At 40.4% G+C, this 18947-nt stretch overlaps 1 protein-coding gene across 1 annotated transcript in view; it reads left to right on the forward strand.

Moving 5' to 3' along the window:
• cacna2d4a (calcium channel, voltage-dependent, alpha 2/delta subunit 4a) overlaps positions 1-18947 on the forward strand; it is a 163108-nt gene that overhangs the window by 131767 nt on the left and 12394 nt on the right. The window contains exons 28-32 of the mRNA XM_033976016.2: positions 6312-6373; positions 15421-15435; positions 17106-17150; positions 17408-17470; positions 18208-18278. Of these exons, the coding sequence (XP_033831907.1) occupies positions 6312-6373; positions 15421-15435; positions 17106-17150; positions 17408-17470; positions 18208-18278 (256 nt within the window). The remainder of the gene's footprint in view (positions 1-6311; positions 6374-15420; positions 15436-17105; positions 17151-17407; positions 17471-18207; positions 18279-18947) is intronic.

The raw sequence follows: 18947 nt of genomic DNA on the forward strand, positions 1-18947 counted from the left end.
AAACAGAACTGGAGTCGCACTTTATTATTAGTCTGTAACACGCGACGTTCCACCTTGTGATGTCATCAAGTGGTAGTTTTGCAGCTCCTTTTGTTTTTAGTTCAGTCGAGATAAGCGACAACTCCAGGACTGAAATGAAACAAATGATTCTATAAATGAAGGTGTGTGGAGTTTAAAAACACAGTGGAGCACTTCCTGTATCACCACATGATGACATCACAAGGTGGAACAGAGTGTTTTCAGTTTGAGAGAAGAACTCCAGGTCTGTGCGTGACGAGGACACTCTCAGCTCCTCGTTCGGTGACTCACACGACTCGTTTTTTAAGTTTGCAGATAAAATGTTTTCTAATCAGATTGAAAACAGCGGCATCGGCGACTTATTGATCCGCACGACAAACCATTTTAGACCAATACAAATGTCCAGCACTGGAGCTACGGCTGAATAATTGAGCGGAAAATAAATAAAATCGTCACGGGACCAGTATCGACGTGTCAGATTTAACCTTTGTCGTTCAAAATGATGTAAATTGAACAGTGTGTTGATATTTTCAGCCAGAACGAACTACTGCAGGACGCCGCCTCTCCGCCTAAAATACACCCAGAAAACGGCTTAATCCTCGACGCTAATATGACGAGTCCGCGTGTGTCGCTCGCACTGGAGAATGATGTAATAACCCTCAGCGTGAACCTCCAAATCTGCAAACGCCGACACAGCCCAAAGCCGACGCTGCAGCCGACACGCTCGCATTTCCAAGCTTATATTTTAGCTTTATATAGATTTATTTTATTTCACGTGGGCAGAGGCCAATCCATATTTATCCACTTCAACAAAAACACGGCAGAAAGACGATTATTTGAGTTAGAAAAGTCTGTGTAGAGACGTCCAGGTACGAGCCGCAGAAAAGAAACGTTTAAGGACATTATCTGCAATTTAGAACTGACATTTTTGCAGAGTTTCAGTGTCACTTTGTTCATAGTTTCGTTGACTTTAAAGATAAAATGTCTGCTCTTGGTCTCGGATTTTGTAAAATAAATTTCCCCAAAAGTGCGACTTATATATGTTTTTTGTTTTTTTTAATTTATTTTTTTGTTATTATGCATTTCTTAGCTGGTGCGACTTATACTCCACAGCAATTTTTTTTTTTTCTTCGTTATTTTGCATTTTTTGGCTGGTGCGACTTATACTCCAGAGCAACTTATATATATATATATATATATATATATATATATATATATATATATATATATATATATATATATATATATATATACTTTTTTTTTTCTTCATTATTATATTTTTTGGATGGTGCGACTTATACTCCAGAGTGACTTTTATATGTTTGTTTGTTTTTTTTGTTTTTTTTTGTGTTATTATGCATTTCTTAACTGGTGCGACTTATACTCCACAGCAATTTTTTTTTTTTTTTTTCATTATTATATATTTTTTGGCTGGTGCGACTTCTACTCCAGAGCGACTCATCGTCCAGAAAACACGTTACATCCTCAGACCTAAATCTAAACAAAGAAAACAGTAGTGCTAGCCAGTATGCTAATAACCAGTATGCTAATAGATATAAGGCAGTGTCCAGCAGTGATCTGACCACAACTGAAGAAACACAACTCTAATAATAATAATAATAATAATAATAATAATAATAATAATAATAATAATAATAAAAACTCTAAAACGTTTGTCCAGTTACAGAATTGAATATTTCTTTTATTGTGAATTAAAATGGTTAAAATTCAAAAGATTCATTTGAATAAGTTGAGTGTGAGTTGTTCAGACCAGATTTGTTTAGTTTGTTTTGTTGTCAGTGTTTATGTTTTATGTTTATATAGATTTAGATGTTTGTTATTCCGTGTCGGCAGAGCTCAGTCCATCTTTATCCGAAAACACTGCAACGATAACATGTGTGTGTGTGAGAGTATCAGTTGTGTGTGTGTGTCAGATTCAGATTCCTGAACTCCAGGTCTGTTTTTGAGGAGGAAACAATATTAAAACATGACTTAAACCTCAGAGTCCATTTTTAGTAACTGTTTGGTTTATGAATCTATAATATATTGTTACGTAAGTGAAAACACAAAACTGTCATGGCTACTTCAACTGGAAATTCCCACTTTAACCAAACCTGCAGCCTGTATTTCAGAGCTCGCTTCAGCGTCACATCACATCAGGATCTCTTAAAACTGATAAATGTGTTATATTGAGAAGAGTCAACAAAAGAGCGTCGTTCATTTAAAAAAATACTTTTCAACATGAAGTAAAATTGTGATTTGGTGCAAAAAAAGACTGTTTATATAAATGGACGTAGCTAACCCGCTAGCCGCCGCCGACGTGTTCCAAACAGGAAGTGATCATGGTGCACTTCCTGCTCCATCGATTCTGGCTCCAGTTCACTTTCTATTGAAAAACCCTCTCTCTGTAAACACGACTGAAGCACAAAGAACTTTAATGTACAGTTTTATTTGCAGCTGAATAAGTCAGAAAATGAAATAATAAAGTCAGTCACAAACATAAGATTCAGTGCAGCCGCCTCAGACACTGCAGCGACTCTTAAAACATGAATGTCACTGTTTCTTTTGTCACTGTTTGTTTTGTTTCTGTCCTCGTCTGTTTTTAAAAATGGACCATGAGTCTGGAATAAAAATGAATTGGTCTTAAATGTTCGTTTTAACACATGATCCTGGGGTTCATTTTTTTGAGGTATTTGGAGTTTATTTTTTAAGTTTTGGGGTTTTTTTTAAGCTTTTTTTTCTTTCTTTTTTTTCTTTTAGTTAGTTTTATTTTAATTGTTTTTGTTATTTTGAGGTTGTTGTTTTTTAGTTTATTTTCATAATTTTCTTTTTGTTATTTTGAGGTTTTTTTTAATTAATTTATTTTTTATTTTTTAGTTAATTTGATTTTTTTTTTATTTGTTTTTTGTTGTTTTTTTTTGTTGTTGTTTTTTTTTTTATTTAAAGCTGTGTCCCCTCTCTCCATAACTGCTGCTGTCAGACTCATTTTGGTCTTAAATGTTCATATTAACCCTCTACATGATCCTGGGGTTCATTTTTTTTTTTTTTTTTAGTTATTTTGAGATTACTATTATTTTTTTATTTTTTTATTTTGTCATTTTGATGGTTTGTTTTTTTTAGTTATTTTTATTTTTTATTATTATTATTATTTTTATTTATTTATTTATTTTGAGGTTGTTGGGTTTTGGTTTTAGTTTATTTTCTTTATTTATTTTTTTGTTATTTTGAAATCTGTGTCCTCTCTCTGTCTCTGCTGCTTCAGACTCATTCTGGTCTTAAATGTTCAGATTAACCCTCTACATGATCCTGAGGTTTTTATTTCACTATTGTGTCTGTAAATCAAGATATGAACATTAAAAACAGACAAATCATGCGCCTCCTTTGCCTCTAGCGTTAGCAACAGGTTTGATTGACAGCGTTGCTAAGCACTCGCTCTCTGTCAAACCGGTGGTGCGGGCGAGAAAGAGCGTTACCTTCAACAGCCTCGCTCCTGATTGGCTCTTTGGTTGCTATGATACTCGCGGCGGACACTCTGCTCCACATTAGCCGCTATTACTGCTAGCCCGGACGAGCGTCGTTTGTCTCCTGCCTCGAGGTGCTGAGTTTCACCGTTTGCTTTATGAGTGTATAACGTGTTGTTTTGTGAGTGAAACATAAATCCGTCGTGGCGTTTTGAACCGTCCGCTCCGGTGTCTGCGGCCGGGACTCAAACGCTCCGAGGATGAAGTATGTAGTACTGAGTAACTACTACTACTCGGTCCGTTTGCTCTGGTTTATGAATGTATGAGCTTTGTGTAAGTGAACAAACAAACCCGTCCATATTTTAAAGTTCTCGTCGGTTTTACATCACATTAGGAGAATTAAACTTGTAAAAGTGTTTTATCGAACGCCGGGTTTAAACAGACGGAGAGAAAATACAGAAGGATGTGGTTTACGCAAAAGAGGCAGTGACTATTTACCTCCTGTGATTTGGACGTCGACTTTATGATTTTATATTAATGTCATCGATTGATTTGTTTTATATCTGTGTTTTTATTAGAACATGGGACGTTCCAAACACAATAAGATAAAACATCAGATTATGATGTGTAAGTGAGCGATTTGAAATGAATGAATGAAAACAAACAGAGAGACGTCATTAAAAAGACTTGGACTGGTCCTGGTTTAGTCCTGGTTTAGTCCTGGCTTAGTCTTGGTTTAGTCCTGGTTTAGTCCTGGTTTAGTCCTGGTTTAGTCCTGGTTTAGACCTGGTTCAGTCCTGGTTCAGTCCTGGTTTAGTCCTGGTTTAGTCCTGGTTTAGTCCTGGTTTACTCCTGGTTTAGTCCTGGTTTAGTCCTGGTTTAGACCTGGTTTAGTCCTGGTTTAGTCCTGGTTTAATCCTGGTTTAGTCCTGGTTTAGTCCTGGTTTAGTCCTGGTTTACTCCTGGTTTAGTCCTGGTTTAGTCCTGGTTTAGTTCTGGTTGAGTCCTGGTTTACTCCTGGTTCAGTCCTGGTTTAGTCCTGGTTCAGTCCTGGTTTAGTCCTGTTTTAGTCCTGGTTTAGTCCTGTTTTATTCTGGTTTTATTCTCATTTAGAGTCTGCTTTTCGCTGATCTTACTCGACATAAATCTCTTTTTGTCACATTTTAAACACTTTGTGCTAAACTGAAGCTGACCGTGTTTGACTGATGTGTTGGATCAATATTAAATACATTTATTAAACAGAATAAAGCTGATGTAATATATTTATGTGGAGTCAGTTTAATATTTCTGAGTGCAGATAAAACGCCCAAAACGCCAATGGGGCAAGAAAAGTGTTCACGAGGAAATAAATAACATGACACGGAGCACTCGTCCTGATGAATTCTGTCGTCCGCACAAACTTCACACAGACCTGAGATGAATCTGCTGCAGCTTCATAAACACATTTAGAATAGTTGTGTAACTGTTTGCTTCAGCGCTTCATCCGTTTATACCACACACACTTTAGACTGGACCAGGACTTTTCATTTACTTTAGATTTTTCAGATCTTTTATTGTACTTTTTTATTGTATTTGATTTTATTTATTTATTTAATTTATATTATTTTATTTTTATTTTTATTTATTTTATTTTATTTTATTTTATTTTATTTTATTTTATTTTATTTTATTTTATTTTATTTTATTTTAATTTATTTATTTATTTATTTTAATTTATTTATTTATTTATTTATTTATTTATTTATTTATTTATTTATTTATTTATTTATTTCATTTTATTATTTATTTATTTCATTTTATTATTTATTTATTGATTTTATTTTATTTTATTAGGTGCATTTTATAACTTTTCTGCTCAGATTTATTCACCGCCTGTGTGTTTCCATGGAGACGTCATTCATTACTTTGTCTGGAATGTTCAACAGTGTGGCATTAAAATGGTAAAATGGGTCACGCAGACACTGGGGGCAGATGGGTTAAGTGTCTTGCCCAAGGACACAACGACAGCATTCATCTGTGAGAGTTGGAATCGCACCGACAACCTGTGGGTCTGTGCATCTCAAACTGTCCCTCCATCTTGAATCTTACATTTATTGAATTTTTGGTTGGTTTTCTTGCTCAAAAATCCACTGAAAAACCTGCGTTCTTACCATTAGTGTGGGTTGCCTCTCCATAGATCTAACATGTATCTTGACCTGTTGGAGCCGTGGCGATAGAGAAGCTTAATGCCATACTGTGGGACCTTCTGGACAAAAGCAATAACATCTCCATGGAGACGAGCATCAGAAAACACCTTTAACCATTATTTTTTCAATGTCTTTTTATGTTTTTTAATTTTCTTTTCTTTCTTTTTTTTATTTTTCTTTTCTTGTTTCCATGGAGATGTCACTGCTTTGTCTGGAATGTTCATCAGTACGGCATTAAACGTCTTTATCTCGCGTTTATTGAATTTTAATTGATTTTACTGCTCAAAAATACATGCGTTTTAACAGTGAGCGGGGTTGCCTCTCCATAGATCTAACCTGTATCTTGACCTGGGGGGGCCGTGGCGATAGATGAGCTTAATGCCATACTGTGGGACATGCTGGGCAAAAGCAATAACAACTCGACGTAGGGACAAAGGCGCCTGTTGGGCCCCTGGATGTTAATGGCCCAGATTTAACGGCCCATTTCTTCCTGTTCATTTGTCGGGGGCCCATGTGCGTCGTTTTGCCCCGGGGCCCCAGTTTTCTGTCGACGGCCCTGTAAATAAATATAAAACCAGTTTATTTGAAGTAAGAACCTAAGATCATGTTGTCACTGGACTGATGCGAGTGTTTTGTGTCTCCGCAGCTGTGGGCGTTCAGATGACGTTAGATTCTCTTGAGGCTCGGTTTTGGGCCATAGCAGCTCAGGTAAGGCATCACACTATCATATTTGCATTAACATGAGCGGGGTGAGTGCATCAGCGTCTTTAAGCGTAAAAAAAAACAGCTAGAAACATCATTAAAACACAAGACCATCCTCTTAAATCTTAAATATGTCACACGAGGCTGGAATGAAACGATTACCAAAATAAAAGTCCCATGTGTAACAATAAAGGACTTTTATTTTTGTAGTCAGTTTCATTCATGTTTGTTTATTTCACATTAGCTAAATCTGTGAGATATTTATTTCCATGTGAGTATTTTAAGTTCTACCACAGGAGATATGAAGGTTAATGTGGTGGTCAGAGGGGCTGATGGAGCAGATTGGCAGCTCTTCTGTCAGTCTGTCCCAGGGCAGCTGTGGCTACGAGAGTTTATAACCACAGAGTGTGAATAATGTGAAGTAAAGTAGAGCTGTAATTATACTATTGTTTCAAACTCGATATCAAGACTAAGAAATAGACTCAATACTTGATACTGATCCCGATACCACAATGATAATAAAGTCTTAGTCCTGGTTTAGTCCTGGTTTAGTCCTGGTTTAGTCCTGGTTTAGTCCTGGTTTGGTCCTGGTTTAGTCCTGGTTTAGTCCTGGTTTGGTCCGTGTTTCTTATACTTGTTCTGATGCAGCTCTAGTTCATTCTAAACAGATTCAGTTCAGGTTCATTTCTGTCCTGTGACTTTTTTAGTATCAATACCTGCTCAAATGAGTATCTAGTTTTGATACTAGTTTTAGTATTGATTAGTATCTGATTTTTGATGCTTTTAGCTCTTAGAGCAGACATGGGCAAACTATGACCCAGGGGCCACACACGGCCCTTTGGGTTTAGAAATGGGGCCGAACATGATCAAATGATATTAAAATATGTGATGGTAAAGCTCGTTCAATTTATCTTTCTCCTGTAATGACAATGTTTCCCCATGAGATGGCGCACTTCAGCTACATCGACCTTGTGTGTTACTCTGTTATTCTCTGATCAGCGTTTCTGCAAAAATGAGATTATGGCGCAGAAAAGAAAAGTGGACAGTGAGTGTTTAATACGGACTGGACAACAAAACGTTTTTCACTAAAGTCCGATCAAAGGCTGTGCCTCAGAGAGTACAATATCAGCCGTCACTTTGCCACGAAGCACGACAACTACGCTAGCGAGACGTCAACGGGTGAGGAACGGGCGGCTACGGCTCAGAGGCTGGCGGCCAATTTACAGACTCAGCAAGAGTCAAGAGTCAAGAACCAAGGCAAGATTTTTGCTGGCATCAAACTGGCAAAAGCTAGAAAGCCTCAGCACGACGGCGGGTGTTTTGTCACGCAGAACTCGCCGTGTGGAACGATGAAGATCTCAAATCTCTAATGTAATATTTATGTATATATATCCTGGCCCCGCCCCTCTGTCTAATTTTTGAATAAACTGAGCGTCAAAACGTTTGTCCACCTCTGGCTTAGAGCGTCATGAAAAACATGATATTAATTTCAAATAATCCCAAATACCTTGACCAAATAACTGTAAATTCTGCCAGTCCAGAGTTTTGTTTGGGTCACGTTCCTCCTCGTTCTCTCGTTCTCTCGTTCTCTCGTTCCCTCGTTCCATCTCTTTATCTCGTGACGACATAATAAAATGACTTATCGCTTTCGTTTCGGCTCATTTGTTTTCAATCACGCCATTTAATCCGAGCACTTCGCCGTCAGATCTATGGCGTTCTGTCCCGGCGTGCGCTCCAAAAACACACGCCGTACATCAGCCCGTCGCTCCGGTCTGAGCCGTCACCGGCGACGTCTGTGAGCGACGGCTCTTTCGGCTCTTTGTGGGAACCGGATCTTCTGTGTTTATCCGACAGACGCCAAGTTGCCATAGAAATAAACTTAAATAGAACTGAAAAAAACTAAAATGACAACAAAATAAGAATGAACCACACCTCCTCCTGTAGACGGGAAATACAGACCTCACACTGTTCCATTTTTGGACAGTAATGTGTGAATAAAATACACACTTTTAAAATAAATATCTGCAGTAGCATCGGTATAGTATTAGCATCAGTTAGCATGTTAGCCGCGTTTTCACTCCCAAATACGATGACGTCCCCCCTAATCCACCCCCCTCCTCATTGTAAACGAGCTTAACGCGGCATCGCACGGTCGCCATAACGGGGATGAGCGCGGCCCTCCATCTCGCCGCTAATGACAGCAGTTAAAAGAGCATTAGCGACGCCGCTGCTAGCTAGCCTAATGCGTCCGCGCCCCCACATGTGTCGTCTGCTGCGGTGTCTGTTAGCTTCAGGAGGTGTGAGAGCGGCGCTACACTCTGCCAATGTTTGTGTGTGTTGGGGTGTGTTTGTGTGTGTTTGTGTGTGTGTGTGTTGGTGTGTTTGTGTTTGTGTTTGTGTGTGTGTGTGTGTGTGTGTGTGTTTGTGTGTGTGTGTGTGTGTGTGTGTGTGCGGGTGACGGGGCCCATATGTGTGAGCCATCTGGGCCACCGTACTACTACTCCACATTCATCGCTCTCGCAGTCATTAGCGTTGTTTCTGATTCGCCGTGTTATTCACTTATTCACTGTTTGTTCTGTAGAGAAGAGAGCCGTCAGAAGAATCGGGAATCAGATGATAATCGATACTAAGACGAGTATCGGAGTTAGATACTCGTTTGAGCAGGAATCGATACTGAAAAAGTCAGTCGCAGAAATGAACCTTTACTGAATATCAAATGACAAACCAGGACTAAACCAGGACTAAACCAGGACTAAACCAGGACTAAACCAGGACTAAACCAGGACTAAACCAGGACTAAACCAGGACTAAACCAACCTAATGTCGTTTCCTCGTCACACACAGACCTGGAGTCGGGTTTTGTTCCTGCAGATTTAGGCTGAGTTCTTCTCTCAAACTGAAAACACTCTGTTCCACCTTGTGATGTCATCATGTGGTGATACAGGAAGTGCTCCACTGTGTTTTTAAACTCCACACACCTTCATTTATAGAATCATTTGGATCATTTCAGTCCTGGAGTTGTCTCTTATCTTGACTGAACTAAAGGTAAAAGGAGGAGTTCACTTGAAAACTACCACTTGATGACATCACAAGGTGGAACGTCACGTTTTGAGCGCTGGAGACAGACAGCAGTTTGAATCATTGTATTTTTGAAAAGCAGAGACTGGAGACCATATCTCAGGAAACACAAAGCAGATGTGATTTCCTGTAATCTGGGCTTTATTAGATCAACAAACACATTTTAATTTTATTTCTTCATGATTCAAGTGGAGCTGAAGTTTATTATAAAACACACGACACGTTAAAGACGCGGTGTCTGCGTTTTATCGTCTTTAAAAAACAAAAACAGAGTGCAGTGTCCAGAGTTCTTCCTCACTGACCTTATGCAGAACATCCTGACTCTCCATGATGAGTTTATAAGCACAGAGCTGCCATAACAACAGCAACAGGATAACCACGCACCTTCTGCTCCTGTTTTATATATATATATATATATATATATATATATATATATATATATATATATATATATATATATATATATATATGTGTGGGTGTGTGTGGGGGTGTGTGGGTGTGTGTGTGTGTGTGTATATATATATATATATATATATATATATATATATATGTGTGTGTGTGTGTGTGTGTGTGTGTGTGTGTGTGTATATATATATAAAACATAAAAAATAAAAATTTTAAATCTTAAAATATCATCTTTAAACATGAGGGGAAATTATGCTTCATTTCTTCCGTGTCCTAAAACCATCTCCTCCATGTGCTCTCTCGCTCTCTCCTTCTCTCTCTGTCTTTCTCCCTCTCTGTCCCCTCTTCCTCTCTTTCCCTCCCCTCTCGCTCTCCGTCCCTCCCTCTCCCTTCATTTACCTGCCCTCCTCCCCCCTCTCTCTCTCCTCCCTCTCTCCCTGTCTTTACCTCCATCTCCCTCTCCTCTCCTTCCTTGTTTCTCCCTCTGTCTCCCCTCTCTCCCTCTGCCCCTCCCTCCCTCCCTCCCTCCCTCCCTGTTCCTCCCTCTCTCCCTCCCTCTGTCTCCCCTCTCTCCCTCTCTCTCCCCCTCCCTCCCTCCCTCTCTCTCCCCCTCCCTCCCTCCCTGTTTCTCCCTCCCTCTCTCCCTCCCTCCCTCTCTCCCTCCCTGTGGACAGCTTACATAATCATCTTATCTTCTTGTCATGTTTTCCCTGGCATCCTTATTTCATGGGGCTGGTGCTTAGGCCAACACGCATCAGAGAGTGTGTGTGTGTGGGGGTGCGTGGGGTGTGTGTGGGGGTGTGTGTTGGGGTGTGTGTGTGTGGGGGGGTGTGTGGGGGGGGGGGGGTGTTGGGGTGTGTGTGTGTGTGTGTGTGTTATTTTCTATTTTAAGTGCCTCTGGGGAGAAAAACACATGCACACTTCAGAAATCATGAATGAAAGATTGAATCCATGAGTGAAAAATGAGAGTGTGATTAATAAAGCTCCACACACTGTGTGTGTGTGTGTGTGTGTGTGTGTGTGTGTGTGTGTGGGGGGGGTGTGTGTGTGTGTGTGTGTTTATATAAAACATGTACAAATGCACCTAATGCTAATCATGCTAATGGACTGAGGCTAATGAGCAGACAGTCGTGTTAATGGGCACAATAATTATGTAAAATCAGGCGTTCTATGAAAAACATTAAAAGTGCTAAATACAAACACAAATGTGATTAAGCACATTCGTTTTTATTGTGATTAATGGATTTTCTGTCCTTATAAAAGCCTTTAAAAGCATTCATATAAATACACTCTCTCTCCCATTAGCCACAACCATAGACTGTTTATATAAATGGACCCAGGACACGCTGGAGGGACTATGTCTCTCTGGCCTGGGAACGCCTTGGGGTCCCACCGGAGGAGCTGGAGGACGTGTCCGGGGTGAGGGAAGTCTGGGAGTCCCTGCTTAGACTGCTGCCCCCGCGACCCGGCCCCGGATAAGCGGAAGAAAATGGATGGATGGATGGACATAGCTAACCTGCTAGATCCAAACAGGAAGTGAGCATGGGCGCACTTCCTGTCTCCTCTCTCTGTCTCTGCTGCTTCAGACTCATTTTGGTCTTAAATGTTCGTATTAACCCTCTACATGATCCTGGGGTTTTTATTTTGAGTTGTTTTGAGATTAGTTTTTAAGTTTTTTTTTGTGTGTTTTTTGTCATCTTGAGTTTTGTTTTTTGCACGGGAATCGTTCTGTGAATCTTTATTGTACAGTTGAGTAAAGGGCGACGAGTCTAACGAACTGAGATCACACCAGCGTTTTAAATCCTCCCTGAGTGTGTGTCTTGTGCTCCTGTGTGAAAGAGGCCACTGAGAAGAAACGTGGCCTTGACCAAAATGACCAAAATGTCGCCTGTGATTACGAGAAACGTCGGCTGTTGGAACCTTTTGTACCTTTGGACGAAAGTAAGAAACGTGTTATATTTGTTTATCGTTCACACAGCTCTGTCCATCAAACCGGTTGCTAACGCTAGCGGAGTGAAATAAAAACACAAGGACGCCGCTCATCTGTGTGTTTGACGATGATGTTGATGAATCGTGAATGATCTTCAAAACCCTGATGTTCCTTCTCACAATAATCGTAACACTGAAAACGCGTGAGTGTGTGTTTGCAGCGGCGATAAAACCCTGAGGTAGTGAAATGGAGAACATAAAGCCCGAGGAGGTGTTAGTGTGTGTGACAGGTGTTTTCACTGTTAAATGTGCTGTTAAACGTGAGTGTGTGTGTGTGTGTGTGTGTGTGTGTGTGAGGAGCCAATCAGGACTCAGAACAAGATAAATAGATGTTTACGCACCGCCCTGTGTCCGTCTCAGGGTCATAGACTGAGTGAGTGTGACTTCACCTCAGCTTCAACTCCAAGTGAAGCTCGTCCAGGCTAACAGTTATAGCGGCTAATCTGGAGCAGAATTCCTGTTGCTAACGCTAACAGGAGCGACCTCGAGGAAAGAAGGACCTGATTTGTCTGTTATTAATGTTCAGATCTTGATTTACAGACACAATAGTGAAATAAAAACCCCAGGATCATGTAGAGGGTTAATACGAACATTTAAGACCAGAATGAGTCTGAAGCAGCAGAGACAGAGAGAGGGGGGACAGTTTAAAAATAAATAAATAAATAAAATAACTCAAAATAACTCAAGAAAATAAAAAAATAAATTCAAAATAGCTCAAAAATGAAGAAAATACATCAAAAAATTATAAATAAACTCAAAATAACTAAAAAAAAAAAAAGAGGAGACACAGTTTTAAAAAACAAAACAAAAAATAAACTCAAAATAACAAAAAATAAATAAAACTAAGAAAAAATTAATAAATACATAAATAAAAATAACAAAAAATAGATAAAATAAACAAAAAAAACTTCAAAATAACAAAAAAATAATAATAAAAATAACTTAAAAATAAATAAATAAAAAAACTCAAAATAACTCACAAAACAAAACAAAAAAACTCAAAAAGGAATCCCAGGATCATGTAGAGGGTTAATACGAACATTTAAGACCAAAATGACGAGTCTGACAGCAGCAGGGACAGAGAGAGGAGACACAGGAAGTGCGCTCATGATCACTTCCTGTTTGTAGCGCGGCGGCTAGCACGTTAGCTCTGTCCATTTATATAAACAGTCTACGCTCAGGGCCAACATCCAGCTGCTTGTGAACGTGTGGATAAACTTACAGATGTGTTCAAAGAGCCGGATTGTTAATTTAGAGAAAGAGTTGGAGGTGCGATTCCAGCTCCCACAGATGAACGCTGTTGTTGTGTCCTTGGGCAAGACACTTCACCCACCGTGAGAAATGATGAGGTTCAACATTTGAATGAACTTTGCTTGAGGTGAAATACAGTGTTTTCAAACAGGAAAAAAATGTCTCTTTCGGTCTGTCTGAGTCTGACATCTTCACTAATTCATACTCTGCAGTGACGTCAGGCTGGGGGTGTTCTGCACATGTGTCAATGGAGGAATGTTCAGCAGTTTCCATGGCGCACACATTAGCAAACAAGAACAAAACACAGTAGCAAAAAAACACAAAGTGGATTTTAAACAACAACATTTTCAGGTGAGAGTAGCTGAAAAACGGTTGGCTAATGCTAATGCTAATGCTAACTAGCTTGTAACTGTAATGTTATATGAGAGGGACTTGTTTAACAGCACAGATCAGCTCACGTGTTGTAGTTCAGCTAAGTCAGTTCGTTCTGGTCAGTTGCGTTAAAATAAAACTCAGATTAAACTCGTTCTTGAGTAACAGCTGCAGATGGAGCAGTGCCTATAGTTAGCATCATACCCTCAGGAAGTGTTGATGCAAAAGTACCAACAGGGGAATCCTCTCTTACGTGCGCAACTGATCCACTGGTTTATATTAAAAACCAGCAGTAGCCGCGGGGCCAAGGGGGCTGCATGAGTCACAGCTCCCAGCCCTCCTCAAATTATTAAAAATTAAATATCACGGAGCTGTTTCCTGACCTTTAAAAGTTCATTAGCTCAGCCGCTAACCAGCCACAAGCTTTGTAATAAAAAAGTACAAATTAGTTTCCGAAACGTTTAGCCTTTCATCCAACCATGATATTTTTCCCGTACAAAAATGGCAAAACATTATAGAGCTGCCGGTCCAAACAGATCGTGGTGCATTATGGGAAAAGGCAGTGATGGGGAGCCATAGAAAAAGACTGACACTTGGCCGTAATAGGCAGGAAAAGCATGACAGATGGTCCCATTCACCACGGGACACGCTCTGTAAGGCACAGCGGGTTTTCAGAGATATATGGTCCACAGCGGCGGCTCCGTGTGCGAGATCAGGGCTCAGGACGCCGAGGAGGGCGGGATCAGGGCTCACGACGCTGAGGAGGGCGGGATCAGGGCTCAGGACGCAGAGGAGGGCGGGATCAGGGCTCAGGACGTAGAGGAGGGCGGGATCAGGGCTCACGATGCAGAGGAGGGCGGGATCAGGGTATCGCAGGGTCAGAACTATTAACAGAGACGCCAGAGGTTTAGGGAACGTGGACTGATGAACAGAGAAGAGAGGAAAACAAAGTCTGCTGTTATTATAAGACTACTGCTGCAACTACTACTACTACTGTTACTACTACTACTACTACTACTACTACTACTACTACTACCACTACTACTGGAACATTTCAAATACAACTATTACTAACAGTGAGGCCGGAGGTTTAGGGACAGCAAAATGTTGGAGGTCAGAGGAGGAAAAATACTACTAATGCTGCTAATACTGCTACTACTACTATTACTACTACTATACTTGATGCTGCTACTGCTTTTACTATTTAAGACTACTACTGCTACTACTACTGCTGCTGCTACCACTGCTTCTTCTTCTGCTACAACTACTACTACTCATAGTAATTGCTGCCTGTACTACTGCTACTACTACTATTAAACCACTACAGTTTTGCTACTACTCCTATTACTTCTACTACTCCAGTTCTGATTGGTGGAGTTCTCCATGTTCTGCTTCACCTGTGACTCTCCACCCGGGTATTTGTTGATATTTTATTGTGGATGGCTCTATTTGATGACATCATCAGCTTATAATACTCCCTACTATGATGATACTACTATTACCGATACTTCTACTAATCCTGCTACTAAACAGACCACTATGAAACACACTGTTACTGTATGTAAATATTTATACAACTACTACTGTGAATACTACTGCTACTCCAAGAGCGGCCATTTTGTCTCCTTTTTATGTTCCAGACTTTGGTTCTTTGTAAAAAATAAAAACACGTTTGTAGGATTTGTAGAATAAAGACTTTGTTTTTACCTTGTTCAGAGCAAAGACATGTGTTTTTTAAAGTATTTTTTTAGTATTTTAAACATCTGAAATCAAGTAAATGAATGTATTTTAGTCTTATTTATGTATTAGTTATGTTATGTATCAAATGTTGCACAGTACGGCTTTAATTAACATTTTCAGCCGATTCAAGTCACAAACTGAAAAAATGTTGTTTGATATTTTATGACTTAAAATGGTCGACTAAATATGTCTTTTTTTCTCTTCTCTCGATCCCTCAGCCAAACGACACAGATGTAAGTTCACATAATTCTACTTTCCTGTTTCTAAATGTTCCGTGTTTCTCACCTGCTGCTGAATCGTGACGAGATTCTCACCGTGAAAAACACTCGGCGCTCGCTGTCGACTTGGACACAGCTAGAAACATCAGTTCAGTGCAAAAATAACACGCTAACGCTGCATTCAAATGTGCTACGCCGTTCACAGGTCACGATGATGCTAACAGCTCCACTCACACCTCCACTCACACCTCCACTCACACCTCCACCTGCACCGGGCGGAGCAGATGTTCAGAGACAGTTTGTTTACCTGCTTTATGTGTTTCACTTTATGTAGCCTTCCTCACACACGTCAGGTGACGGTGTAATGACGGTGTAATGACGGTGTAGTGATGGTATAGAAGTGATACTGTAGTTGTGATGTTGCAGTAGTAACGATGTATTCATGGTGTAGTAGTGACGGTGTATTCATGGTGTAGTAGTGACAGTGTATTCATGGTGTAGTAGTGACAGTGTATTCATGGTGTAGTAGTGACGGTGTATTCATGGTGTAGTAATGGTGTAGTAGTGACGGTGTATTCATGGTGTAGTAGTGACGGTGTAGTGATGGTGCAGTAGGGATGGTGAAGTGGTGACGGTGTAGTAGTGACAGTGTAATGATGTAGTAGTGATGGTGCATTAGTGTTGGTGTAGTGGTGACGGTGTAGTAATGTTGTAGTAGTGATGGTGTAATTGTTATGGCGTCGTAGTGATGGTGTAATGATGGTGTATTGGCAGTGTAGTGATGATGTAGTGACGATGTAGTTTTCATGGTGTTATAGTGATGGTGTAGTTGTGATGGTGTTATACTGATGGTGTAGTTGTGTTGTATTTATGGTGTTATAGTGATGGTGTAGTGGTGACGGTGTAGTGATCTTGTAGTAGTTATGTTGTAATGTAATAATAGTGTATTTGCAGTGTAGTGATGCTGTAGTGACGGTGTAGTTGTGATGGTGTCTCGACTCATGCTCCTTGGACCTCGTTTGTGGGCCTCCTTTGTGGACCTCGTTTGTGGACCTCGATGGCCTCTCTGATCCATTACTCTGGTTTGTCTGTTGCCAAAACACAAAAAAGACAAATGAGCCACGTCTGACCTCTGCAAGAATCAAAACCCCATCATGGACCGGACCAACGAGGCCATCGAGGTCCACAAACGAGGTCCACAAAGGAGGTCCACAAACGAGGTCCAAGGAGCATAAACCGCCATAACTGGGACACGACCTCAAGGAAAGAATGTTTACAGTTTAGCCACGCCCATTTGTGCGTACAGTCTATGATGGAAGGCTACAGGAAGTCACCGAAACATAAAACAGACAAACAAACAAACGCTCCGTCTGACAAAAAGAGTCGCTCATTTTACTTTTAAAACCCAAACAAACCTTTACGAGAGAAAACACGAGCCTCCAGACGTCCAACTACGGACCTCAGCGAAGAGAACACAACACGGACACAACACCTCAGTCCACGGACAAACACTTGTGTAAAAATGAGAGGGAAATTGTAATTTTTTTTGACAAGTTTTGCAGTTATTTGGGTGAATGTTTGGACCTGGTTTAGTCCTGAGTTTAGTCCTGAGTTTAGTCCTGAGTTTAGTCCTGGTTTTGGTTCAGTTCTGGGTCAGTAATAATTTAAACAATCTGTGCTCCTAGTGCTCGGACGCAGACGGGATTTGTCCACTGCGCTGTGATAGTGTTGTAAGTATCACTACTACTCAAATTACTCCGATTACTACTGTTTTACTGCTGTGTTATTACTATTTTCTACTACAATCGCATTAAATACTGCTACTACTACTTTTAAAAGTACTATGACTACTACTACTACTATTACTGCTGCTGCTACAACTGAATGAATTCCTGTTACTGCTAGTTTTGTCAGTACGACTTCTCCTTCTCTAAAACAGTATTTGTGTGTCTTGTGTGCGTCTCGTCTCGTTGTCGTGTCTCTGCAGGACGTCCAGTGCTACGTGATCGACAATAATGGATTTGTCCTCATTTCAAAGCAACGCAACGATGTGAGAACACACACACACACACACACACACACAAACACAACGATGTGAGAACGCACACAAACACACACACACACACACACACAAACACAACGATGTAAGAACGCACACAAACACACACACATACACAACGATGTGAGAAAGCACACAAACACACAAAAACAAACATACACACACGCACACTAACACACATACAAACACAACGATGTGAGAACGCACACAAACACACACACAAACACAACGATGTAAGAAAGCACACAAACACACACAAACACACACAAAAACACGCAAACAAACACACTCACACAGTAACATGCACACAACCACAACGATGTAAGAACACACAAACACACACACTAACACACACAAAAACAAACACACAAACAAACACACTGACATGCACACACCGACACAAACACACACACGCACACTGACACGCATACAAACACAACAATGTAAGAACGCACACAAAAACACACATATACACACACACACATATGCAGGCATACACGCATACAAATACACAAAAACACATACAGGCTTACACACACACAAACTAACACACACACAAACACAGACACACACAGACATACACAGACATACACGTGCAAAAACATATAGACAGACGCACACACATACACACAGACACACACTCCTGAATCGAGCCTTGTTTTCAGAGAGTTCACACTCGTCTTTATTTGTTAAACTCTGACGTTGTGGCGTTTCCGTGTGTTTTTCAGGCGGGGCGTTTCCTCGGCGAGCTGGACGGCTCCGTCATGACCACGCTCATCCGAATGGGCATGTTCAAGAGGTCGGCCATGACACGTGGATCTTATGTTTACTGTGCTGTCTGTTGTGTAGCCTGGCAAACCCACACTGACCTCTCTGTGTGCTTTATGATCAGTCTGGGCTCGGTCGAACGTGATCGTCCAATCAGATCTGTTCTTTTCAGTGACACGTGTGACACAAAGGAGCTCATTGGTCGCCTGTGATTTACAAATAAAATCACGTTTCTCTCACCTCAGATTAACAGATTTTAGGCTTCGCTCATTAAAATCGCGGATGTTTTCCAGTCCGCAGATGCTAATGCTAACACGCGCGAGCTTTGAGAGTTAAAAAGAAACAATCCAAACTCAAGATCAATACGAGGAAACGATCATGATTCTCTTTCCCCCGTATCACTCAGTCCTGCCCCTGTGATGTTTTTTCCCTGATTGGCTAATCCACCTGTCAATCACTCCCATGTGAAAACCAGGAGATTCAGCCATGTCCATAGACGGTATAAATGGACATAGCTAACCTGTTAGCCGTCGCGTTCTAAATGATCTTGTGTGCGCTTCTGGCTCCAATTCACTTTACATAAAAACAACTTCTTTTGGTCTTAAATGTTCGTATTAACCCGATCTGCATGATCCTGGGGTTCATTTTTTGAGTTATTTTGACATAATTTTTTTTTGTTTGTTTGTTTTGTTTGTAATTT

This window comes from Periophthalmus magnuspinnatus, chromosome 12 (assembly GCF_009829125.3).
Source record: "Periophthalmus magnuspinnatus isolate fPerMag1 chromosome 12, fPerMag1.2.pri, whole genome shotgun sequence".
Taxonomy (NCBI): Eukaryota; Metazoa; Chordata; class Actinopteri; order Gobiiformes; family Gobiidae; genus Periophthalmus; species Periophthalmus magnuspinnatus.